The sequence below is a fragment of the Lutjanus erythropterus genome, chromosome 16 (assembly GCF_056507025.1).
Source record: "Lutjanus erythropterus isolate fLutEry1 chromosome 16, fLutEry1.hap2, whole genome shotgun sequence".
NCBI lineage: Eukaryota > Metazoa > Chordata > Actinopteri > Lutjaniformes > Lutjanidae > Lutjanus > Lutjanus erythropterus.
In genome coordinates, this window is record NC_139332.1 from 25,872,501 (window position 1) to 25,900,232 (window position 27,732).

At 40.8% G+C, this 27,732-nt stretch overlaps 1 protein-coding gene across 2 annotated transcripts in view; it reads right to left on the reverse strand.

Annotated features, from left to right (window-relative positions):
- The window catches only part of epha10 (EPH receptor A10), a 219,900-nt gene that overhangs the window by 28,412 nt on the left and 163,756 nt on the right, over nucleotides 1–27,732 (reverse strand). For both annotated transcript variants that reach the window (XM_084739711.1, XM_084739710.1), the window contains exons 6-9: nucleotides 26,343–26,467; nucleotides 20,201–20,495; nucleotides 17,833–17,941; nucleotides 7,161–7,216 (exon numbers count right to left, since the gene is read on the reverse strand). In XM_084739711.1, coding sequence (XP_084595837.1) covers nucleotides 7,161–7,216; nucleotides 17,833–17,941; nucleotides 20,201–20,495; nucleotides 26,343–26,467 — 585 coding nt within the window. The remainder of the gene's footprint in view (nucleotides 1–7,160; nucleotides 7,217–17,832; nucleotides 17,942–20,200; nucleotides 20,496–26,342; nucleotides 26,468–27,732) is intronic.

Below are 27,732 nucleotides of genomic sequence, written 5' to 3' on the forward strand. Positions count from 1 at the left end.
GCTTACTGAGTACCTCAGCAAAAACTCCAAAAACAACATTACTCTATGTCCTCTAACCACACTGTGACATTTGATAAACAGCCTAATAAGTATAAAAGTGATGTAATGTGGGCTACACAATATGTCAAAACAAAGCCACAGGGTTTCTATCTGAATCTTCTAATTCAGAATGGATAAATTATTTCATGTTGCCCTGTCAAAGGTTATTATCAAAAGCGTAGGTTTGCATATGGACAGAAAGGACATGTCCTCTCGGGTATTTTGGGAGAACAGAACCGTCGCTACCAATATTTGAGTGAGCTTGTTTGCATTGTCTCTGGAGTGAAGTCATGTTAGATCACTCTGATGTGTCGTCTCAGAGGCTATTGTCTCCAAGAGACTTTTAAAAATGTGTCTTTGCTCTCCTGCACACACACGAGATGAGTCTTGTAACACAGGCTTGGTGGGGGGAAGAAAGAGGTGGTCGTCTTGGGTTGGAGCAGTAAGCGAGTTGTCACCGCAGCCCACTTGGAGGCGGGGTGGGCTGCACTCTGATAAGGTCCATCTCAGATGTGACTTAGCACAGCTCTGCGTGTTAAAAGCGGTGATGGAAATGCGAATCAGCACAGGCAGGTTTGACTTGGAACTACCAAAAGTGACAACGGAAAAGCCTCAAAAGGCTGCCACAGCACAATTTTGGTTCAGTTTAAGTCAGAGATCTCTGATTATACACCCATTTAACACAATCACTTACAGAAGATGCTGAAGAAATGTGGTCGGAAAAAAAATCTTGAGTGATTGTGGTCGGAGATCACTTAAACGTTTGGTGAAATCAAATCATAAAAAATCAGCAGTAGAACTCATGACTATGTTTAATAGTTAAAGAGCATTTCCACTCACACACTGTGAAGAGAACTCAAGGGACTGACTAAACAGCTGTGTAGCCTTAAGAAAAGCACTTATCAGTGAGGCTAATCGGAAAAACGCTTTAATTTGCTAGGGAGCACAAAGACTCCGCAGCAATGGAAAAAAGGTCATGTAGTCTGATGAGTCCAGAGTTCCAGAGTGATGGGGGCATCAGGGTCAGAAGAGAGGCGGATGAAGTGATGCACCCATCATGCCTTGTGCCTACCGTGCAATCCTGTGGGGGCAGTGTTATGATCTGAGTTGTTCAGGTCGAGGTTCAGCAACGTTATGTGCCCAAAAAATGAGGTCTGCTCACTACCTGAAAATACTGAATCACCAGGTGTTTCCATCAATGGATGTTTTTTCTTCCCTGATGGCACGGGCATATTCTAAGACGACAATGCCAGGATTCTTTAGGCTCAAATTGAGAAAGAGTGGTTCAGGGAGAATCTCTGGGATATTGGGATGTGCTGGGGAAGGTTGTGACTTTTTATTTTTTGGCAGTTTATATCTATCCAGATCGATGGTTTGTTACACCTTAAGCGCAGGTTTAGTATTTCAAATATCAACTGCCAGGCACTGAATGGGTGAGAGCTGATCTGTGTGCTGACGACAGTAAGTTATCAGGTCTGTGAGTCCATACAACAGACAGGTCTGAGAGAGAGAGAGAGAGGTGTGCAAGCTGCATACAAATGTTTCTACGAGCCCCCCCCCCCCCCGCTGATTTCAACAGAGAATCATTCACAAATTCAAACAATATTTCGCACTCTGCTAGTCCATGTTCTTATGTGAGTGCTCTGATTAATAAATGTATGCTTTGATTTTGAAACAGGAGCCTCGGGCTTGTGTCCGTACAGTGTTTTTCTCACACAAGCGTTTCATCCCAGCACCCTGACAGTGCCCTGTCTTCCAGAGAAAAACACTATGTGGACACACACCCTTGTCTTGATGTTATTTAGCCTCTCTGAGGCTTTTGCGTGGTTAAATTAAATTTATTTTATGAAAATAAACTGCAGTTTTTAACAGCCCTCTCCGTCAGTCACGGTCTTTAAGGAGAAATCTGTTAAATATTTACTGTAATAAATTCTAAAATTACCATCATATATCATTAGAGATTAAAGAATCATGTTTAGTTGAAATAGTCGCCTCTCTGACAGCAACAGTACAGCTGTGATGTCCTCCTTAGAAATTTCTATTCCTGCCGTAGCTTGTGTTATTGTTTCATGTTAATGAGAGTTCAAATGAATGCAGAATGTTCACAGAATTAGTAAGTGTCTGTTAATGAGTCGTAAGAAATCATTAATAATCTTTTAGAAGCAGTAGATGTATGTGTACGTGTTATAACAGCTAAAATGTTCAATATGGTAATGGAGGCAGGCAGGCATGAGACACAACTCCAACTCCGGAGTCTGTATTTTCAGAGCAGTGTGCTTTTATTTTTAGGATAATGGGCTTAAGTTTACATAGACAGACATTTTCAACAGATTCAACCTATTTAATATCCCGTCTATGGCTCCAGCTCAGTATTTGGCTGCAGTGCTCATTTTTGGACGCGCAGTTGTTACGTATTGCTCCTTTAATGTTGAGACCTATGCCCTCGATTATTATTAACGATTACCTTGCCTAATTTCTTTCAAGCACCTCTACAAAACCTCTTCTGTGACACTAATGAGAGACAACAATTGGAAATTTCAGCTGACATTTAAAACTGTAACTGATATTGACCCCGGGTGTTTGACTGTACACAACAAAACAACAGCACTACCTGCTTCTTCAATGAGCCTCTTGTTTGCTTTATCAACTGCCTATTGCTTAACACTAACAACTAGCAAATAAACTAGCCAGCAGGTAGCCAATAACCATTAATCAATGGGCTATAGTTTTCAATTAGATGACCTTTGACCATTTTTACGATATGTTAAAGCTAATCTTCCAGGAAAAAGCCTGGTACTTTTACCCAAATCCGGGCAGAGGCTCTGAAATGTGATTACAGCTCCAGATCGACCTGAGGGATCCTATACTGGCTGCCTCATAACGGCTTATTGATCCAACACATACATACACACACACACACACACACGCTTGTGTGTAGGCTACAGACACACTCACAGATATGTTTGTACACACACACACACACACACATCAACAAAAAAAAGCCCAATTATGAAGCAAATGAAACCATTTCTATTCGAGGCCAGGGTTGAGTGGAGGATCGATGACCTTCTTATTTCAAATAGCGTTTTCAAACACGCCGTTGTAGCTAAAACCAGCTGTGCGTCACATACACACACACATATGCAGTGATGTTGATAGTTTTTTAATGTAGTGATTCCCCAGGACCCACAGGTGGTCATCTGAGTGGGTCCCCAAATAAAATGTAGGTTTTTTTGACAGATTGTAGCTTTAAAATAGTCTTTGATGTTATATGGGCACAAGTATGGTTATATTCATGTGTTGTAACAGCAGTAAAAGGCAACATACACATTCATGCAACAGTAATATTAATCCAAATGCATCTAATAGTAAAACACTGACAGGGACCATTTCACCGAATAAAGAGTAATTCTACATTTACCTTTGACACTTTAAGTGCATTTTGATATAATACTTTGATAATTTTACCTTGGTGAGTTTTAGAATGTGCAGCTTTTATTTGTAGTGGAGTATTGTGGGTTTGGTATTAGTACTTTTGCTTCAGTAATGGACCTGAATACTCACAGCATAACTGCACATGAACTGCATGTGTGTGTTACCAGCTGAGCCTTTCCCCTTTACGGAAGGTGGCTTTGTGGGTGGCCTGTGTGTGTGTGTGTGTGTGTTGGAGTTTAAAGGGTTTGTTACAAGCCCCCAGGAAGCTTTGAAGCCAATTGGCCAAACCGTGTAAAATAAATGTTATGCAATCCTCTGCAGCCCAAAAAGACCTTTTCCCCATAGACTTACACTGTGAAAGAAGTGTCACAACACCCACAGAATGAGCTGCTTCATGATCAGAATTTGATCCATCTGGTCCAGTAACAGGTGAAAAGTCTAGAGGAGCTGCATGATTAAATCATCTCATCCACATTAAAGTTAGCGGAAGCCAAACCGGAAGTTAGCCACTCTACTGCATTTGCTCTGTTGGACACACAACGCAGAAGCTCAGACACTGAGGTTGGCTTCATGCGCCAATCAGCCGCTCTGACAGGAATGAATGAAAGCCCACCACCAATGCTCTATCCAGTTCTCTATAATGATCTATGATTTGTTGTTGTTGTTGTGAAAACAATCAGTCATCCTGTTGTGTTCGTTTCTCTGCCTGCAGCTTAAAACTCTGCAACATATCTGGGATACCTCTGGTTTTAGGCTATATTAATTGTCTTTATCCTGATTGTAGCTGGTAACCTCTGAACCAACTCTGCTGCAAAGAGTGCAAGGAGACGCCATAATAACGTATCACGTTATCACGTCAACGTAACGACTCTGTATTCACATGGATGATACTCCGTGCTAAAAAACACAATGACAATGTTTCCCGGATGTTGAACTTTTTATATTGGGATGTCGACCATATTATCATCACCAGCTTGTTGCTGCTGTTGCATTCAACCTGACGCAAATTCAGAACATGCACTAGAATTATACCCTGGGTGTATATATATAATTAAATAACTGTACATATTGTTATTTTTTTACATTTTGTTTTATCTATTCCAGTCTGAATTTAATTATTTGTATATATGTTGTATTTTGTGTGTCACACGAAGGAACTACAACTCTAATTTTATTGTACAACCCCTGTTTTGTGTACAATAAAGGCAAAAAATGACCTTGATTCCTTGGCTATGGGCTGAAAATGGCTGTAAATGCTCAGACACATATATGACACACTGAGACGCACGCTTCATTGGCTATGTGGCTAATTAGTTTCAGGGTTAACTGTGTCACCGCCATGAGCGATTGAGAGGAAGCTGAAGCGTGTTCACACTCGGCTGCATAATCTTCAACGGACCACCGAGTGAGCGTCCCTGGCCTGAAATATTTTCATTCTAAACCAAAGGCCGCAAACTCTTTTTAACGTGCCTTGCTATCATTCTCCGTTCATTTCCCTTGACATCTACTTTCTCTGTCATGCAATCAAACTCTGGATGATATCTCAAACTGGTCTGTTAATGCAGATTGTAGCCTCCACCCCCCTCCGTCGCATGTTTCTAGGTCACAAACTCCGACATAAAACTAATGTTCTGAGCCGTGTCACTTATGATGAGTCTCTCCATCTCTGCCAACTCTTCACACTCCATCCCTCTTCCCCTCTTACTGAGCCCTTCACTCACTCATTTACCCTCCTTCTTCCTCTACTTTATTACCCGCACGCTCATTTATTCGCTCATTCTCGCTCTTCTTCCCCCTGTCCTTCCACGTTAAACTTTGGTTGTGAAATGTGTTTTAAGAGGCGGACAGATGGGAGGAGGGGGGAAATCATAATCAGGCTTACATGACACTCAGCTACCTAACACACTCCATATTTTCAGGCAAGAAAGACCTGCAGCGCCATGAGAGCGTGTTGTACCGAGTCTGCAGTCACGGAACAGCAAGTGGACTCAAGAGAGATTGTGTGTGTCGGATAAAGAGAACAAAAACGTGTCTTTGTGCCTATTTATGCAAGTGTCCGTGCTGTACAAAAAAAAGGTGTTTGAAAAGCAGGCCAAAAATGTGTGCGTGTATGTGTGTGTATTTTTCTGTGTGTATTGCGTGCTTGTCAGCTGTTGGCATGTCTTTGTTTGGGCAGATTTAATTCCCAGCCGCATGGCTTCGGCTCATTATTCATCAGGCATAGTGCTCCAAACCTCTCCAGAGGGCTCAGCATGCTGGGAGATTAAACAACGCAAATGAGCACGCACATGCGCGTACCCACACACACACACACACACACACTGATTTTACAACTCTGTACACACACACACACACACATCCCCCATATTAGCAAAGCACTGGCACACAGACTTACACACAAACAGGAAGAGATATGTCAAACTACTTCCATTCTGTCGCTGTCAAACAAGAAGCCTATTGATTGCGTTGTGAGCAGGGTTTAAAAAAAGCCGCGTTTGCAACCTTGTACAACATCATATACAACAATATTAAAGGGATAGTTCAGATTATTTGATGTAGGGTTGTATGAGGTTCTTAGACATAATTGTGCATTAGCTGCAGTAAATGCTGGTCGGCATGTCACCAGTTCGGAGAAGCAGAGAGGAGTATCAGCATGGAAGCTAAGCAATAAACTGCTATGTCCGTTTTCTGTTGCTTGAGATATTGCATATTAGCCTGCACACACTAGAAAAGCTGAAAAATACGATTCATTCTGTCCCTTATAGGAGCCATTTATGTTTATGAATCATTTCAACATTTGAGTGACTGCATGATGGCAGATCTTCCAGCTGTTTCATGTTGTAGAAACTTTCAAATGTTACCGGAACACAACTATAATGTTGCAGCTATTAAATGCAGTAAAATATGTCAATCCTTGCAAGCTGACCTAGTTAATAAGTTAAGTTAATAAATCAGTTCATTTCAAAATAAAGAATTTCAAAGATAGATGAGTTATGAGCCTATCGATGTTTATTCGTTCCGCCTAATAAAAGTGGCCTCCATGCAAAGCAAGTTGAGTATCTCTAACTTAAATTGGTATTGATTTTTTTGGTGAACTTTTTTTAAATGGCTAAAATACTTTTTATTGCTGAACCTGTCCACAACACTACATTGCTTAGCTTCTGTTCTGTTCTCTCTGCCTCTCCAAACTGGGGGTGTGCCGACCACCATCTACTGACCATCAATAAGTCCTGCATGCAACCCAAATTCAAATAAAGCAAACTGTCCCTTTACTGTAAATGCCTCTTTTGGAAGTGTAAACTCTGCTGCCTGCATCGTTCTTGAGCTTTCAACCTCTTTCTCCCTCTCCCCTCCCCCCAATCTCCAGCTCTTTATCTTTCCCCTCCTCCTGATTTCAATCTCTCCCCATCAAACTCTGCCGCACACACACCACCTAATGGCTTGTGTCAGTGTGCTCAGAGTTGGCTTAGCATGCACTCAGAATTAAGAATTAATGCCGTGGTGCCAATGCCTCAAAAGTCATCTGTAATGCAGGCACAACTGTGTGTATTCACATGCATTCCAGCGCATGGAGGAGGAAAGACATTTCCTCCTAACTGCAGAGTTTGAGCACCTACACTTAGCACAAAAACACACACACACACACACTTGTGCAATATAATAGAGTGATCACTGCTGTCACTTACACTGGAAGTAAAGTTCCTCGTCTCCCTCTTGAGAAGCTTTGCTGTAGCCGCATTGTCTGCAAAGAAACAAAGACACGCATCAGACAGTGTTTTATCCCACTTGGCAGACACAAACAAATACAAGCATCTGTTTATCTTCGATGTAGTAGATTATATGGAATGTGCAATAACTGTGAGATGAGAGAAAGTGAAGACAAGAGTATTGATAGTGGAGATGGAAAGGATACGGAGAGGCATTCAGAAACAGACCCCTGATGCGACGGCACTGATGAGCACCAGAAAGATCTGAGGCTGAGTAAGTGGAAATCCTGCCTGATTTGACTGAGCGAGTCACAGACACACACTGTTAGGCCTGGAACTGATACGCTATTGTTGTATGGAAAAGTTGAACACACAAACACACACTCAGGCAACTGTACTTTCTACACGTTTGTGCACACACGGTTATCTAGCATCCCCTGCCACCACAGGGGGTCTGAAGAGGAGAGAGCTCTCTATGATCTGACTGCTGATGGCTTTTCGGCTTAGAGCAGAACTTGGCTCTTCACGCTCACACGCACACAATCCACAAAAACACACACATACTGTGCAGTAAGTGACAGATTAACAAGTGATGAACAGACATTCTGGATGGGCAGCAGTGCTTACTTGGATTAGAACGAGGGGTGAAAAACAAGACAAGACAGATGCAGTGAAGGAACTGAAGTAAGTTTTGGTGGTAAAACCTGCAGTAGATCAGAGGCTCTTCTAACAAACATAAAAGATTCAGAGAATCTGTAGAAATCTCTGCATGTAAGGGGGAATGCCAAAAACCAATATATACGAGTGTGGTGCATCATGAAGCACAAAATCTGACAGCAGAGACGCTGTTGAACACCTGAAGCTGTATATCAAGCAAGAATAAGAAATAATTTCACTTTCAAATTTTCAAAAATTATTGTCCCAAACACTTACTGAGTGTACATTTACAAAAAAGTTTAAGTTAAATTTTAGCAGTTTGAACAATAAATACCTTGTTTTATTCCTGTATTCAACTGAATATAAGTCAGAAAGACTTTTGCAAATCATTGCATTCTGCTTTTATTTATGTTTTACACGGCATCACAACTTTTTTGGAATTTGAGATGTAGAAATGATACTATCAGACACATTATTCTACAGAGTAGACTATTTGTTTATATGTCTTAATACATGTCTGGAGGGGATACCCAGATATATCCCAAATATGTATGGAAATACAAGATTACAAACTATTTGCTCCACCAGCAACATTTTAGTTGATACAGTATGGAGTTTATTACAAAAGGCTCATGTGTTTGTTTATGTGTTGCATATCTGCAACAAGTAAACATGGAACGTAATTACTGTGGCTGGTTACCATGTTTTCAGGGGGTCTGGCAATTGAGCTGTGCAATGTGGCAAAGTTAAAACTTTAGATATGATGACATTGAGGTGCACAGCCTGTACATAGGAAATTCAAGTGGGGTTTGCACGTTTGTCACGTTACTATAATGTAGACCTGTGTGTGTGTGTGTGCGTGCGTGTGTGTGCATTAGTGTGTTAATGTGAAAGTCAGAACACATCAGCAGTTCACACAGTTCTGGTGCATAGCTGAGAGGCTGTTCACAGAGAGCCCGATGGACCCCCACTGTGTGTATGTGAATATATACGTGCGGGTTACGCGCAAGTGTGTACACAGAAGCGCGTGTATGTGTGTGTTTATAGGATTGTGGGGTTTTTGCATGCGTGCGTCCCCGTGAGTGTTTGCGTGGGGAAGATGTGATCGAGGGTGAGGCTGACGCATCCCTCAGCCTGTGCAGCAGCAGGGTCTGAGACAGGGTCAGGACCCTGTCTGTCAAAACACACCAGCAGACACATGCAGCACAGATCCTCAGGGCAGGAGATACCAGACAGGGGAGAAGAGACAAGAATTAATAGATAAGGGAGCACAGCGGAAAGGGGAGGGAGGGAGATGAGGACTGAGGGCATGACGGTACCAAGAGAAACAAGATGCAGGAAGAGACCTGAGGGGAAAAAGAGGTAAGGGAGCAAATGGGGAACATGACATGGGAATGAGGGCAAAGCAGATGATAAATCATTGAGGAAAAAAATGTGAGGAAGTCAGGAGGTGGAGAGGCAGAGAAAGTGACAAGAAAATAGGAGGTTACGAGTAAGAGGATAATTGGGCAGAAGGGTATGCAAGGAAGGGGAAATAGTTGAAGAGGCACGCAGTATAGGCCATAAAGAACACGGTCAGGGGCAGAGGAAGAAGCAAAGAGGGGGGAAAGGGATGGGCAGGGCAGGAACGGATGCTACAGCTGAAGGAAGCGCGGCAGTGATGGAAAACTGCAGTGAGGACATACAGCAGGGAGAGTTGCAACTTCTGTAGTTTTCAACCTGCATTTTGGTATTTTTTAACCAATTTTCACATGTTTCTGAAGTGACTGATGGGGACGATAATCTTTAAAATTCTTCAGAGGTGAAACTAAGCAACAATATAATCCCTTCAGGTACCTGCATACTGTCAATTACATCCACTAAAAGTGCTTCTTTTACCCCCAACAGGCTCAGATTGTTACTGTAAGTGTCTGAAAACATTAAAGAAGGGATTGCTACAGAAATAGATCTTTATTTAAAGAGTAAAAATCCTTTGATTTACCACAAACAGCAGTTTTATTCCTCTCACCAAACTAACCAGACTCCCTTTACCAAACGCTTATTTAATATGTCATCAGCATCTCCATTCAAACACGACAGGAACAACATAAAACTCGCCAAAAATGTCTTTCCACTGTTCCAACAATCATCAACTCTGGTTCTTTGGTCAAAATAAGCCCTTAATTTACCAACTCAGATGTGAAAATATCCAGAGAGGAACGAGGAGGAGAGTAGAAGGTTTATTTTGGCCAAACTAGAGCTGGTCATTGATGGAACAGTGGAAAGATGAACTAAGATGGTTTTAGTGACGTCTATTTTGTTTCTGTTGAGTTTGAATGAATTGTCTTTAAGGATGATAAAATGTTTCTGTAAAGGGAGTCACTTTGGTGAGAGCAATAAAACAGCTGTTTCTAGTTAAACAAAATGTATTTTACTCACAAAACATGGACACATAGGGTCAGAGTTGATAACACTGAAGTTACACTTTGACATGACAAGAAGCACATGAACTAAACAGCAAGCAGAAGTGCAGAGATAACAGACTTAAGAGGACAAGTTGTGTGATATAAAGGGAGTGAAGTTGAACTTGAAGAAAGGAAATAAGAAAGAGAAAGGGTAATTGGCAGGGCTGCATGAGGGCAAAGTCGCATGACTTGATTCCATTTCCATTATGTCTTTTGAAATGTCACAGATGTGACAAAAATGAAATAGCAGATGCAAAGCAGCTCTTTTTTGGAAGGCAGCTTCTTTTTGGGTACAAATTCAACAGTAACAATCTCCATCACATTTTTTAAGTTCATTTCAGATACAGAACTGAGGATATAACATGGAATTGGGCCAAACAGCTTGACAAAAAGGGAAGAAAAAGGAAAAAATGGTTCTGGCTTATTATCATTCTCTTGAGGAAAGCTAGAGACGGAAGAAAAGAAGCACAGAGGGAGGGAGAAGATGGCAGGACAACTGGGAGAAAATAAAAGGAGGAGAAAGAGATGGGGGGGGGGGGGAGGAGGGGAGTGCAGGCATGCCAGTGTACCTGGGCATCAGCTGTGTGAAGGGAGGAAGAGGAGAAAGAAGAGGAGGAGGAGGAGGAAGAGTGGAGAAGGAGGTCGAGAGCAGCACCACGCTAGCAGGAGTTACATTGGAGGAGCTCGAGCAGACGCTGCTGGGAAAAAAACAAGGGAGGGGAGGGGAGGGGGGGAGTGCCAATGTCAATTCTGGCTCTATTCATTACTTTAAAAGATGGTCAGTCAACACAACTCTGGATTGATCAATAGATTCCTTTCTCTGAAATCTAATCACTGGAAAACGGTGGATGCAGGAATGATAAAATGATCGTAGATCGTCAAAACATATATTCTTTATTTTGAAAATATATCCTAAAGTCTCTCAAACCCTCCCAAAACTGGTTCCAATTTTATGTTTTTATGTTTGTCTATGAGAATTCTGGACCGATTTTTAAATTTCACACATCAGAAGAACCAGATGGCAGAAAGAAATATGTGGATGCCAAAAGACTGAAGATTCTGGCCAAACTCCGTCACTGTCAGCTCTGCCTCATCAAATGTTAAATCTGGCAAGTATCTCAGTTTCAGTCTTTATGTCGTTTACAGATTTTTGAATCTGCATTTCAATTTAAATGAGCAAATGTAATTAGTGAAAAATGGAGTTAAGGAAATTGTCTTACAGGATAAAATTACCCAAATTAAAATACTATAGCCTTTAATTTTTATTCTATATTTTTTGTACTTGTCAACAAATCACAGATAGAGACTAAAACCAACAATATGTCGTCCGTCTCTCGACAGCCTCTGACCTCCACAGCCTATCCCTGTGGCACTCAGCCCTGAGCCCATTGTTCAACTGAAGATGAAAATCTTTAAAAACAAGTCACAAATACATTATTTGAAAACAGCTGGTGTTCATCGGTAATCAAACCTGAATAAACAGTGCATTTATTGGGGACTATTTTCTAGGGGTTTGGACTCAAGTCACATGATTTGCGCTTGCATGAGATTTGAGGCACAAAGTTGATGACTTTAGACTCTACAAAATAAAAAAAAAAGACTAACAACCTGACTTAAGACTTTAGTACCAGTGACTTGTGACTTTACCTGGACTTGAGCCTTCTGACTTTTTTTGAAATACATTTTTTTGGGGGGTTTCTAAAACTCAAAGATTCAAGTTTATCCTATAAGAAAAGTAAATTATCTCAACAAAATATTAGCCGTTGGTAAAACTATTTCAAAACCTCTTGAGTCCTCTCAAAACTCAAAAATCTATTGTGTAAGTTGACTTGTAACTTTTTTTGTTTGTAGCAGGATCAACTGATTGATGGTTTTCATGGGATTAGTCATCAAACATAGTAATATAGAATATAGATTTATCCTTTAAACTGTTCACATGGCCAGACCGCACCACAGCTAACTTTGAAAATGTCTTTTTGTCGTTTGGACAAACTGAGCTTACAAACATTTGACAAGGATTTTGTCATGTCAAACATTTATTGTCTCAATGCATTTAAGTAAGCTTTAAGCATATACTTTAATTACACTTTTTGACAACTGAGTGTTTTCTTAACTGCACCTCTTTGGCCAGGATGCTATCTCTTGCGCGCAGCTTGGCCAAATACATTCAGACACATCAGAAGACACGGGGTGTGATGTACCTTCCCCAAGGGATCCATTTTTGGAAGGGAACTTTGAATAGTTTATAGTGTGCTAATTCAGTACAGCGTATAGTGTGTTTTTATAAAAGAAAGCAAAAGATTCACCATTTGGTCCTCACAAGTCATCATGATTTTGGATTAACACTAACCTGACCCATATACTTATATGCATCTGAATGGCAAATTTTTACTCATTGAGAATGAAGTGAATTATCCTATATGCAGCCCACACACTCCTATTTTCAGGAGAGAACTTTAAAGCAAAAAAAAGGAACGGATGCCATGTAAATGAAGCCTATTCACTGCCTGCTCTTTCCTCTCCATGTACCTGAATTCTCCTCTAAAATAAAGTGCAGTTATGGAAATAATATGAATAATAGGTGAGAGAGCTGGAGTAGAATCCTCGCTGACAGGTAAAGTGAAGCAGAGGGAATTTAGGCCAGCAGAGACTTATGTAGGGCAAAATACATACATGGAAATTAGGGGAATTTTAAAAAGCCACTTTTAACTTTTATTCATCAAGTTTTATCCATTAGTGTGGCTGGTTTTTAAGATTCAAAACTGTGACACTTTTTTGTTTTCCTGCATTGCCAGAAGCTGTTCCTTGAAAATCTGCATCATCCCTGCTGATTACATAAGCATTTCTCCTCCTGCATAAAAGGTAAAGTTTAGCATTCTAGTTTGCGGTTTAGGTCAAGAATCATTAACAGGTCTACACTTACAAATACAGTGATGGTTTATTCATGTGTGACTGATGAATAATAAATGGAAGCATATTTCCAAAACAGATACTGAGCCTTTTGGAGTGACTACTCTGATATTTAAAATGGAAGAGAACTGTGTGTGCTGGTGGGGGGTTTTCTGAGACATGAAAGCACTGATCTGTACAAGACACGCAGGAAAATCCACTACAGTGCTCGAGACCTTTTCTCCTGGCCTACCCGTCTCTCCTTCGTCTCTTTCCCCCCCTCTGAATTGTCCTTTTTGTCACCGTGTCACCAAGAGTCAATGGCCCTATGAAATGACCCTCTGCTTTAATTCCCACCTCTTCCTTTCTTCTTGATTTCTTCTCCATCTCCTGCTCATGATAACTTGTTATTCACTCTCCAGGTGTAGGCGTGTACACACACACTCAACCACAGGGCACACAAATGCATGCTGGCGTGGCCAGCGAAGGGTAAACAATCCCTGCACTGACCAGTCGAGCCTGAGCTTCTTGGAGAATGTTTGGGCAATGCCCTGGAACTCTGGTTCTATCAAACTCTGTCAGGCACCAACGGACTCTGTGTGTGTGTGTTTCTGGAAGTGCCTTCCTCTATTATTACTCCCCACATTATTCTTACTGAGATGTGAATAATTTTCCAAGTACACCTCGGTAATGTGGCTATGACTCTTACTGAGGCATGCAGAGAGGGAAAACAAAGAGACTGACGTCCAAAACACCCTGACTGTGCAGCAGTGAGTAACACAACAGCCATTATCAGACATCTGTAGCACCAACGGTGCAACAGCATGACACTTCAAGGAGACACAACTGAAGTTGCATTTCGACTGCATGGTATGGCTTGACTTGACTCAGTCTTTTTTGGCTCTCCTTTGTGGATAGTACCTGGTACCTCGGGCAGGAATGTCACACCAGTCATGGCTGCTGTGCCCCCTCACTTTGACGTTATGCCCCTCAAAAAATCACATGCCCTGCAGCCACAATGGCCTTGATGATCCGCACTGCCCCAGCTGATTTAGCTGTTCTCTTGTCTGCCTCTGTTGTGGTACTACGATTTTTAGACGCCAGTGTCTTTTATTGACATTCTAATAGGCTAACATCAAGTGAAAATGCTGCACACAGTTGTGGGTTGGATTTTGACTCCAGTAAGAAGTGTGATGCTGACAAGCAGCAGAAGGAGACCAAAGAGAAAAAGACGTTAACATGGACGAGTGTGAAAAAGGCAGACAGCAGTGTCAAAGTGCTGTCAACTATCTTTGATCGCGAAGCCTAATGTTACTCTACAATTCTGTGGTTTACACTGCAGACTGGAGACTCTGCTTTTATTTGTCATTTATGACAGCAAATGAAGAGTCTTTGGGTTTTGGAATGCTGGTTGGACAAACAAAGCAATTTGAAGACGTCACTTTGGGCTCTGGGAAATTCTGATGAGCATTTTTCACAATTTTCTTTTAGATTAATTGACAAATAATCATTAGTTACAGTCCAAGTAGAATAAGCATTGAAATCCCTTGAAAAAAAGTCACTACAGTAGACCTGACGGACTAATTGAGGAAGCAAATCTGAAAAGCATGACAACCATATTTCTTTGAATCATGGACTGACAAAAATGGGGACAATAGGAGGACCGTGGTGCGTTCTGTCAGAGTGTGGTAAGTCCTTACATGCCTTTGCATCCCTTTACAGAGAAAACAATTAGCAAGTAAGTTTCTGGTGTGTTTTGGACTTCAGGGACAAGACAATCACAACAAGCAGAGCCAACTTTCTGCTGACGCATACCTACAGTACATTAAAAGAGACAAATTAAGCCTGATTTTTTTCATTAACTGGGTTTCTATATATGTGAATGCGTGCAATGGTCTGTGTGCTGTGCTGTCATGTGTGTGCAGTGGGACTCATTTGCATGTGTCTGTGCAAGCGGGCAGATCGATGTAACGGAGACCCTCCAGCCGTGGCCAGGAGCTGACTGTCTTTGCAAACACGAGAGCATGGTAATTGAGGCATCAAACCATTCGCTCTTTGTCTCTATGCAAAACATGAAGAGCAAGTTAATGGTCCAGGAGCGATGAACAATGGAGACCACTTGCAATGAATGCAGTGATGGGAATAAAGGGGAGAAAGATAAGCGTTATTATTCAAGACTGGGCTGCGCACCAGGGGATGATGCTGCCTCCTCTCAAAGAAACAATGTGTTTAAACACTTATACTGAGAGTTTTGCATATTTTGTGTTTTTTCTATTGCAGTCATGCTTCCTTCACACAGCTGTGTAATGTATGTCTGAGTCTGTGTGCATCTATTCCTATATATTCCTTTAAGGAGGTTTGACTGACAGCAGCAGTTTGTATGGAGCCACTGTGAGTGAATAGAACCCATTTCTACACCCGGTTGACTCCATCATTGCGCTGTTTTGTGTGTATCTTGAATTGGTCTGGTGGTTTCTGTATCACAATCCCCTCTTTAGACAGGTAGGTGTTGCCGTTGAAAAAGTGCTTTATAGAGCTGAGAGGTGGTTGATGTAGATCTGCGTGCGTTTCGGCGTGCGTGTGGAGAGAAAAACCAGAGAATGCACACAAACTATGCAAACAAATGCTTTCACAATGTATCTGAAAATCTCCCTGGATAGATATCAATTGAATGCCAGCCAAATGAAATGCAACAAAAAAAAAAAACAATAGTTTTCTGGCCATGTGTGTAACTGTGTGGGAGTAGAAATGTGCTCCCTGCTCATTTGCTCGCATGTGTGATGGAGTATACTGTGTAAAATGTGTGAGTGTGTGCGTTTCCGTGTAGGCGTGTGTGAGGCGAGCTGGCAGAATATAGAATTGGACAGGAGTCAAAGAGCAAAGTGGTTGGAACGGCAAGCAGAAATGCACTCTATACCACACACACCCCCACCCCCCAACCCCTTTATCTGCTCAGTTGAATAAAACATGCAAGTATATGGCAACGTATACGCAGTGCAATAAACAAGACAATAAAACATGCCTTAAAACATTAGAGATGACAGAATGACAGCACTGAATTGACACAAGGAAATGCAGATGGTTGACTGACAAAAGTAAAAAGGCCATCAAGTATCACAAACTGGGACAAAGGAGTTGCAGAGGTACTTAACATTTTGCACTTTAGCCAATTGATACCACACATAATGATTCCACCTCCATAATATAAACCATTTTGCTGTTTATCAATTGAAGAGTTCAGGTCTGGCAGGTTTTGCTGTTGTATACAAGTCATTTATTCATTTCTATTACACAGCTTTGTTGAATTTTATGGTCTGTCTGTCATTTCTGAAATGCAGACCACTGCTATGAATAACAGACCACTGCAACAAATACAGTTCTGGTCATAGATTCTGGAGGACTTAGTGGAACTGATAAAATCATTTTTAAATCAATATTTTGTGTCAAATTACTGTTGTTCATAAGTAGCCATGAAATAAGTTTTGACTGTTTTGAATTCTTACATATTGCACCTTTAATTAATAATCATCAGCAATATAGATATAATGACTAAGTGGGTAAAAGCTAGTTAAGAAACTGACATCACTTCACTGAGACGCAGCTGTTTAAACCATGAAAATATAACACTTATGCCATATTCTCATCCTTCAGTCAACTTAGAGGTACTGCTGTAGCAATGCCCATGACATTATTTAATGCTTTAAGGGTGTATCTTCTAGTATATTAGAGCCATGCTATCATAACACTTAACTTCCTTAACCTAATTTTATGATGGTCATCACAATTCATGCAATTCATCGACCCAGTTTTTGGGCTCTAGTGTACCACACTGCCACTTTAATTTAGAAATAAAGAAATAAAGGGTCATAGACTGATTGCTGCGGTCTAAATGGTCTCTTCCAGCCAGCACAAAACTCGCCCAATTCAAAGAATTTTGATTTATTATTGTAAGACTGAGTGGTACACTGAAAAATCAGGTCACTGTCATAATGAAGAAAGTTATTGTGGTTACCTTCAACTCCGACTATTTGCTTCAAGTTTAAACACTTTAGTTGTTTTCAAATCCTTTTTGAAAATGTGACATAATGAATTTGAACTGCCCATTCTAACCGTAAAGAAAAGAGTTTTGACCTCTTTATAAACTCTTAGCCTGAGTAAACCATGTGTCAGCTGCTATGCAAGTGACACTGTTTTAAACTCCCTCTTAATTCTTTGCCATTTCACAATTCCCTCTTCTCTATGTGAAAACTAATTACATAGCAAAGAACTATGAACTCCTAACCAAAAGAGAGATCAAACAAGTTTTTAACCCCGCCAGCGTTTCCCCTTCAACTCAGACAGCACCATTATCAAACTGACTTCTTTATATTACATACTAAATGACGAGGTTATCGTGTTATTTCAGCCATTCTCTCGCCGTCACGGCACATTCCTTCCTCAGAGGGACTCCTCCTATCACTGGATTACTGTAATCTGGATTATGATGGAGTAGCGTGTGACATCTGATTGAATACATGATTGAGTCTGTGCTTGAGTGTTTGTACACATGTGCATGTTTGTGTAACATGCTAAGAGTATTAAGACCTTAGAATGAGAGAATAACCCATAGGAAGTGACTTAATTAATTGTTTGCATGTTTACGTCTGTATATACATATCTACCTCCTCCATATTAGCAGTCCAACCCCCATTGAGAGCAGCATGATCAGGGCGGCCACGGACACGACGACAATGATCACCACTGGACTCTGCTCGCTGGACGCCAGTGCCACTGGAAATGATAGAAAAAAACACTCATTACACATGTGAGCAAAAAACACACATTAACTGAGCTGTGTGCAGGGACGTTTACACACTTGTCATCTCATCATAATAACACAATTTAACACACCAGCATGCAGAGCACATATATTCAATTACTGTATATTAAGTGTGAACAAGAACAGGAGATGAGAACTAATAATAAGACGATGACCTTAAAGGCTGAATTAATTTCATAAGAAGATGGCTGGAGTGGAGAGTAAACTGACACTCTCCTATTCTAGAAAGCCATGACCTCCTCTTCATCATAAATGTTCTCACTTGACCCTCCAATAATACACTGTTTACTTACGTTCTGCTTCACTGCGTTTCTGTAATGCACAATAAACCATTAAGAAGCAAACCAGAACTACAGTCCATGACAAGACAAACTCATCTAAAAGCGATGTTTTGGATTAATTGAGGTGGAGTTGGCCATAGTCAGTGTATTACCTACTGAAGATGGCGGTCAGCACACCCACAGTGAGGGTTAGGGTTAGGGTTAGGAGAGGAGAATAATGTACTGCTGTGGACAAGGTTAGCAACAAAAATATTTCAGTCAGTTAAAAAAAGGTCCAACCCCAAAAAAACTCAAAACAGGTTTAAATGTACACTCTATTTAGAATATTTTCAGTGCTTTTCTTTGTTGTCAGACAGCCTTTTCCAATGGAAAACCACGGTTATGTAAGTTGAATATTGCTCACTCCAAAGCAACCAGACCTCATTTGTGAAATCAATCATTTTACCTCGCGGGACATGAGAACTGCTAGTCTACGACTGCCTGAATTACTTCGTTTCTTTGTGTCATTGTGTGACTTTTGTGTATTAAAAAAGTTAGTTTGGACTCACTGAAGTCACAAAATAACACAAATAAACCGACTGATCACAGCGGCAGTACAACAGCAGTTCCTGTGCTCTGCAGGATAAATTTACTGATTCCGCCAGTGGAGTACGCTAATATAAATGTGGTTTTCTCATTTGTAAAGACTGTCTCACGGCATGGTGAAGCGCTAATAGTATTCTCAATATAGCATACACTCAAACTTTTTTTTTTTGAGTTACATTGCTTATCCTCCATGCTGGCACTCCAAACTTCTTCAAACTAGGGACATGACGACCATCATCTACTGTAGGTAATACACTGGCTAAAAGTACCTTGAAGGTCAATTTAGCAGCTGTTCTGGAGCTCTCAATCGCTTTATATGATCTTCACCAGCACATGGGGTTTCTCTGACCAATTTAAAGACTTCTTGTTATTTTGTAAGCTGTGTCTAAGGTCAAGAATGACCCCCAACAGATCTACAGAAGTCTTTATTATCCTGGTACATAGCAGGGTAGTTACCTTAACAAAACTAAACTTTAATCATGAGCGCAGTAATTTAAACACTTGTCAAGGAAGGTTCATTGAAATATGTGCAGAATTGGAAAGTTCTTCCCCCCTGTATTGTAGCTGTGCAGTAGCCAACTCTTGCTGTTTGCTTACAGTCAAACTAGCAATAGTTATACTTGCCTAATGCATAATTCACTTGACAGATAAATGTCATAATTTCGATGATAATATATTCCTGATATTGTTTAAAATGCTGTGATGCTGCCTTGCGAGATCTCAGGTCATCACTCGATTGACACTTGATCTCGCCTGAGGCAAACAAAGCAAACTGAATATGCATCATCCAAAAAAGTTTTTACTGAAAGACCTCTCACCCTAAAGCAAAGCCAAAGAGTATGCAACCCTGTCCGCTTAAAAATAAATAAATAATCTTCGGGTAGAGCTGGTCTTTGGCCAACTGTGAAAGACTGTGCTTGTGCAGGGCAGCTCTCAGGTGACTTCAACTGTATAAATGGTGTGAAGCAGCTCAGTGTTATAAGACTATGAAAGCTCAAGAAACTCCTGTCTTGGAAAACTAAAAGGTTCAAAACAAAGAATTCAAGGCATGAAACACTCAGAAAGTCCCAACCAGACCCTGAGGTGGCACAAGGGACACGGTATCAACTTGCACAAAGAGGAACCGTTTCACAGCTTACTTGTAAAATCTTGAATCTTCACACATAATCTCAGACACAGTCACATCCCGTTCTCGGTCTGTCTCAGTCTAGCAGCATGCCTCATTGTGTGGGCTGGCCAGGTGCCTACACAAACCCCCTATCCCAATCTGCCCGGCGGTGCCGAGAGGGGGGAGTGAAGGGAAAGTGAAGAGAAGAAGGGAGGAGGCGTAAAACGGGTACTCACACTCGCCAAGTGTCTGCAGCTCCAGGGGAGCGCTGTACGCTCCGTAGTCAATGGGCGGTGGAGAGGAGGACGAGGAGGAGGGCGATGAAGAAGAGGAGGAAGAAGTAGAGGAGGAGGCAGCGGAGGAAGAAGAAGACGAGGAAGATGAGAGAGGGGGGGAGGACAGGGAAGAGGAGGGGGCCGGCGTGGAGAAAGGGCGGATGAGGAAGACATATGTGGTGCCAGGTTTTAGGTTGTTGACACTGATCCGTGTGGCGGCAGTCTTCACAGTAGAATAACTCTGATCCTTTTGTTCCTGTGGAGACAGAGAGTGAAAGTGAGAGACAGAGAAAGACAGAGACGCAGGAGTAGAGCGAGGGGGAAGCAGTGAGACGAGTGGTTGGAATCCATTTGTGAGAGACGGTTTGTTCATTTCCAAGGCACAGTGTGTAATGCTGGGGGACGTGTGTGACAAATTTGTAACTGAATCGAGTGTGTTGGTTAATATTTCATTTATTAAGAGTGGAACCAGGGAGTCGGGCAAAGTTGCAAAGAGTCAGTTTACAAGCCCAAGTACAGAACTTTGACCTGCTTGCAGGAAAAATTTTAGCATCACCAAGAACAAAGCAGTGAATCAAAGAAGAAAGAAGAACGTTATTTTCTGATGTTTTCAAATTGAATACATTCTAAAGCACTGCCTGTGTGACTGTATGTGTGTATATCTCTTTCTATAGCTCTCACAGACAGAGAGCAGAGAAAAGAGACAGTGAATGCAATGCAACACTGCAACATGTTTATAGTAATGCAAAGTCCCTCCCTTCCGGTGTGCTCAATGGGACCCTTTTTGGAAACAAATATAAACAATAGTCAATGGTAAGAGACAAATATTGTTTTTGTCCCTTTTGAATTGGATCACAAATTACACATTTGACGTTTAATTAAAGAGAAATTTTTTCAAGAAAAGAAGGTTGCAAGTTGTGGTAGGTTTGTTGTAGTTTAGTTTTAATCTTGAGTACAGCAAAATATGAGAAAGTACTAACATACAGGCAGGGGGACAGGATCTTTGTGCTTTGGAAATAAATAGTGAATAATCCAGACAGTGACAAAAGCATGCCTCTATTCATTAGAGAGGTCTTCATAAAACAAACTAAAGACGGTATTCATCTGTTTCTCTCTGTGAGAATGACTCACACCTTACAAAAGTGGGCACAGTGAGGGCAGTGGGTAGGTGACATACATTAACATAATTACTCCACTTGTTGTCGGATATGTTTGCTTTTGCCTGTTTGTGCAATCAGTTTTCCATCTCCGCCTCTGTTCAACAAACAGTTCTTATTGTATCTTTGAGTGTCGTGCCTCTGCACATCAATAAGATCACTCCAAGTGAAGAAGAGCAAGTGCAACAGCTTTAATGATGAATCTGATGTTCGTGTGAGGGTAAAATGAGGTAAGGCGAGTAGCATGGATGGGTTCTTAAACAGGCCTACTAGACACACACCCAGGGGTGAAAGGGGGCCTCTCCCTGAATCAGTGTCTATTTGAAGTGACTGTTGATATGTCTTTGTGAAAATCAGTCATATGACTACAAAGAGACACAAATGTATGACAAAGAGGTATAAAACTACACAAAAGGAGCAAACAATGACTTCAAAGAGACATAAAACTACCATAAAGAGATACAAAATAACTGCCAAGACACAAAGTGACTACAAAGAGGCATAAAATTATGCCACAAAGAACCACAAAATGACAATATAGACACAATCCTACAACAAATACACAAAAAAAACTACCACAAAGAGAAAAAAAACTACAGAGACACAAAACTACAAGACTACAAAGAAGCATAAAACTAAGCCCAAGGGAACAAAAACAACTAAGAGGAGAAACAAAACCACCAAAAGGAGATGCAAAATGTCTATAGATGACACAAAATCACCACAAAGAGACACAAAATGACTAAAGAGACACAACAGTACCACGAGGAGGCATAAAACAAGCTCAAGGCGACAAAAGACAACTATGAAGAGATACACAACTCACAAAAAGACACAAAATGACAACTAAGAGACACTGTGTTCCTTTCAATCTGGGTGTGCTCCTACAAAGGAAGGGTCAGGGGTCTTTTACATGTCTGTGCCCAGGGGCTTGTTGTCTCATAATCCATCCATGGAAAGTAGAAGTGATTTTTTTCAGTGTGTGCAGCAATCCTTGCATGAAGTAATAAGGATTTGAAACTGTATGCGTGATCTTTATTACTTTTCTCTGTATGTTCAAGAATAGCACTGCCCGAAGAGAGAATAAAGAAAGTCAGAGAGAGCGACGCAGGCAGAGTGAAATACATTGAGATTATCTGAAAATGGCAGCTACTGTATAATGAGTGACTCCTGCGGAGTGAGCTAATGTAGTATGTGACATGAAGAAGAGAACAGAGCTGGATGGAGAGGAAAACACAAAGTTCTCAGAAAAGATTGATAACAACAGTCAGAGATGACACTGTTTAATATCAAGTTATGAATAACCAGTGATTTAAGCGTTAGTCACTATCAGTGTTAGTCATTGTTCTTGTCAACAACGTGTTATTATCCAGATCCTAATTAAAGGGGTAGTTTGTCCTACCCACAGTGGTAACAAGTGAAAGGGACACCTACCAGTTTGGAGAGGCAGCAGGACGACTGGTGTAGGAAGCTAAGACATGCACTGCTGGGAACAGGGCCAGTAGAAAATTGCATTTTAGCCACCTCAGAAAATCCCAACTGTTCCAAAATTAGTAATGTAGTCCAAATAGTGAGTTGGAGCCATACAGTACTAAAAAGGTTGAATGCAATCTAATATATGTTCTATGGTTGAAGACAGTTGTTTACTCCTGCCTCTCCTCCACAGACATGAAGCCTGCAGGCTGCAGTGACACTGAACAGGAGTGCAAGACACGAGTCCTACGCTGTCAGTTGATGCACTGTTTACAACTGTCAGTTGTCTGTCGATGTAAAGTTAAACCTGTCCTGAAAACAAAAGCACCACTGCTCTGAAAATACACGCTCTGGAATTGGATTTCGGTGGCTTCCTGCCTCACTGCCTGCCAGACTCCATTAACATATTGCTCAGTTTCACCTACAGCAACTCCTCCGTCAAGATGATTAATGATTTATTACTAGTCATTAACAGACACCAACTCATTTTGGCAGACATTTGGCATTAATTTAACTCCAATAAATGTGAAACATGCAAGCAAAAACAATTATTCTGGCCCGGAATGGAAATTTCAAAGGAGAACATCTTGGCTGTAGCCTTATTGTGAGAGAAGCTGGTATTTCATCTTATTATGATTCCTTAGTCTCTAATAATATATCATGGTCATTTTAGTATTTGCTACAGTAAAAATATTCTAGCTTTCTCATTTAAGTGTACACTATATTTAGAATATTATCAACACTTTACCTTTGTGTCAGAAAGCCAATTATCCCTCCGTCCAGGGCAACCAAGCTCCTTTGGCAAAAACAGTCATTTTACCTCGCAGGGCACAGGAGTTGCTGGTCTACCCCTGGCTTTATTGGTGTGTTTGTTGTTGTTACTGTGTGATTTTCATGTTTTAAAAGGTTAGTCTGGATTCACTGAAGTCACACAATAACACAAACAAACTACCAGATTGAGGCAGCAATAAACCAGCAACTCCTATTCTCTACAAGGTAAAATTACAGTTTTCACCAGTGGAGTTTGGTTTAGCAAAAGAGCGATATTCAGCTTATAGAATGCAGTTTCACACTGGAAAAAGTTGTCTGACAGCAAGATAAAGTGGTGAAGATATTTAAAATATAGCACACACTTAAACTAAGCTAGGGCAAGGCCTTTAAAAAAAAAAGATTAAAATACTGACCCTGTCCAGAGTGTTACTCCTGCTTCAAACTAGAGATGAATCGACCGCCATCCATTATATGTAATGCACTGACTATGGATAAAACCCCATACAACCCCACTTTAAATAATCCAAACCATACATTTAAATACCCCATATATTATTATGTTATCAAGTGTTTAACAAGTGATTTTATCATATGAGTAAGCACTGTGTGGGCCCATACTGCAAAGCTGTGAGCTGATAAGAAAAAAGAGGGAAGAAAAAGCCTATAGACTGACTAAGCAGAGCAGTATTTTATACTTTAATAGGCTCTTTGCTGCAGTGTAGTTGCCTTTTCGTTTCATGGCCTGTCAACAATCTTCCTGTCTCAATCTCAGTTCCATCCCTTACGCTCTCTCCATTCATCTGCTTTTCTCACAAATTAGTTCCATTCACTTCTTTCTATTACTGTGCTCTTACAAGCATCTTTCCAGCGAGTCATCTTCCCCTCATCTGTCCCTAATACCCTCCATAACCTTTTCTCTCCCTTGGTTATCCCACAGGCATTTCATTCTTTCAAAACGCTCCACTGTATACCTCCTGTCATCTCCTCTCTGTTCTCCAGTCTTTCCTCGCCCACCCTTCCTCTAAATCTTCCCCTCTTTTTTTTTTTTTTTAAAGATGTGGGAGTAGATCAGTAAGGAGCAGGGGCTTTATTAAATATGGTGAAGCATAGAGAAGAGGAGGAGGTGTGAAAATGGGCGAAAGTGTGACACAGCCAAATACAAAGACCTGGTATTGCCAGAAAATGCAGCGTATGAAAATGGAGAGGCGTGAGCGTGACAGCTGTGGTTTACGTGCATGACAGATTTAGTGTGAAGACTATGACTGTTGACGGGGCGGCCACAATCTGACTAAGTGTTCTGTTAAATGAGCATGATAAGGCCGATTAAATTACACTGGTCGTCCATAAAAGCAAAAGAAAATATGTCAGTAATATGAACTGAGGGTTCTATAAAATTGGCCCTCAAAATGCCATAAAAATACATCATTTTTGAACAATATCTCAATAGTTAGTGGCTTAAGACGATGATTTGATCTTACGAAAAAACAGCATCTCTAACATCACAGAACAGTGAGTAAATCGCTTCTCACAGTTGACTCTGTGGTATTACTAAATTTTTCATCATCATCATTGCGCATACAGTGAGCAAATTAGCATGGTGCACCAAAGCAACAGCAGGCTGTAGACTTTTTTGGTGTCTACGCTGTCATCATACCAGCTGAAACCCAAATGATCCTGGGTTATCAACTGTAACACTGATATTGATATATGAGAGTTTAAAAACAATCTGATAATTAAAAATTGGCTGTTAAGTGTTTTTTGGCAGGTAAGGTGTCGAAAGAGGCTCACATTTACTCGCACAATGGGAAATACAGAACTGAGTGTTTTTGGAGTCTGACTCGGCCTCTGCTGCTGTGATTTCAACTCTTCCATTTTTAACCTTTCCCGTAAATCTCCCCAGCTTTATGGAAATGTCAGTTAAATTTAGGATATTTTCACTGCTTTACCTCGCCGTTGCAAAGCCTTTTTTTAAGGGAAAAAGTTGTTTTATAAGCCAAACATCATTTTCTCTTGCTCAGCCAGAGTCCACTGGCAAAATCAGCTATTTTAACTTGCCGAACACAGGGGTTGCTGGTCTACAGCTGCCTTGATATGTTAGTTTGCTTGTGTTATTGTGTGAATTTGGTTAATCCAAACTTACCTTCTTGAAATTATACAATGAAACATGCTAGCACCTCCTGTTTTCTGCGAAATAAAATGACTAATTTTGCCGATGGAGTCTGGTTCAGTAAGCAAGAACTTATATAATGATGGTTTCCCGGTGGAAAAGGCTGTCTGTTGGCAAGGTAAACCAGTGAAAATATTCTCAATATAGCAACACAGTTTTCCCTCTTTACCCCAACCATATCTTTGGCATTTCTTGTTCATTTTCTTACTATAGTGACTCCTGTATGCACTGACACTGATGAATCTGTGATAAAATAAAATTGGCCGATAATGTCAACCATGCAGACGTATCGTTTGGTTTTACACCAACACCAAAACATATTTCTTTATCGCTTTCCTCTATTTAGTCACTGCATTCTTACTAAATTTATATAAATAGCAAATATGAAAAATTAAAGTTTACTACAGCATATTAGTGTACATGGAGAACAAATGGAGTGCTGTGTGTATTACTCTCGATAAGTGATGTAAATAACAGAAAAACAGTAGTGAAAAACTAAGCTGTGGACAGATTATGATGTAACAGCGGATCTTACCTTCTCATAGTACTTGACTTCATATTCAGTGCGGCTGCTGTTTGGGTAGGAGGGCTCCCTCCACACCAGGGTGATGCTCTTCTGCTCGATCTTCTCTGCTCGCAGCTCACTGATCAGTGATGGTGCTACGGAGGGGGAGAAAAAGACAGAGGAAAAAGAGGGGTGAGTTTGGGGATCCCGGCCTCATTCAATATAAATACAACAGCTTGAGGAGTTTTCCCAGAGACATCAGAAACATCTTTACTCTCCTGTATTTCCAGTTTTTACACAAAGCTGGATGGTGCAGGCAAAGGTCAGGGAGGAACGCGGTGAATTCTCTTAAAGAAAGCAAGTGATGATGTATATGAAGTCTCTCATACAAGAGAGGGTTCGGCAAGGTTCCATTAACAAGCTTTCTCATCCAAAGAACCTTTTTGAAACAAAAGAACAGTTGAAGCCCTGGGCGGGTTTTTGATGAAAGATAAAACTTACAATGGGTTCTTCATAAAACCTTCTTCATAAAAATGGGTTGCTAATAAAAACTCCTAGGTGGGTTCTTAATAAATGATAACACTTTTTGAATATAAACGGTTCTTGGTAGAGCCTGGAATATAAAAAGGGTCTCTGCAGAACCCTTGAGTGGTTTGTTGATAAAAAATAAAACCTTTGAAATGTAAAAGGGTTCTTTGTAGAACCCCCTAGTTTAATTTTTGATAAAAACCTGGGGAATATGCGTTTATTTGTCTGACTGTACGTGTGTGTGGCATTGAATAAGCGCCCGCGTCGGTACATTGAGACAGACAATAGATCAATACAGATATGGATTGACTGACAAGTCTGTATCGACACGAGACTAACGGATGAAGAGGCTCTTAATCTGAGCTCCCCGTTTCCTCTCAGAGTCTCTCAATTAAACGGACCTCGGAACTTTTTCTGACTCAATCTTGGAATTTATCCTGACAGATATTTCATCTCATATTGATCACAACACAGAACAAAACAGGAGATGAATTATCTGAACACAGCTCTTCCAAATTTAGATGCAGTGCGTAATGGCAATGGCTCTCTAAACAAAAAACAATTTCATTACCGAGGAAAGACCCGTTCTTTTGTCAACAAATGACAGGCAGCAGCACATAATCAGCGAGCACCACCCACTCTTGCTTAAGTGCTAATTATGCCATGTGTAATGAAGTAGCCAAATGGGTTGTCACTCACAAATACAAAGAAAAATAAAAGGGTGCAGTTAGCTTAGTCAAGAGGCCTTTATGTTTGGGAGGAGCCGTGCTATTAAGGCCATTAGGCTTAGGATTAGTGGGCGGGATAAGAGGTGTTCCCATGAAGTCAAAGTTTTTATCACATATGTCTATGTGTCATTTTTTATATATTCTTGGGTATCTGAAATGGTATT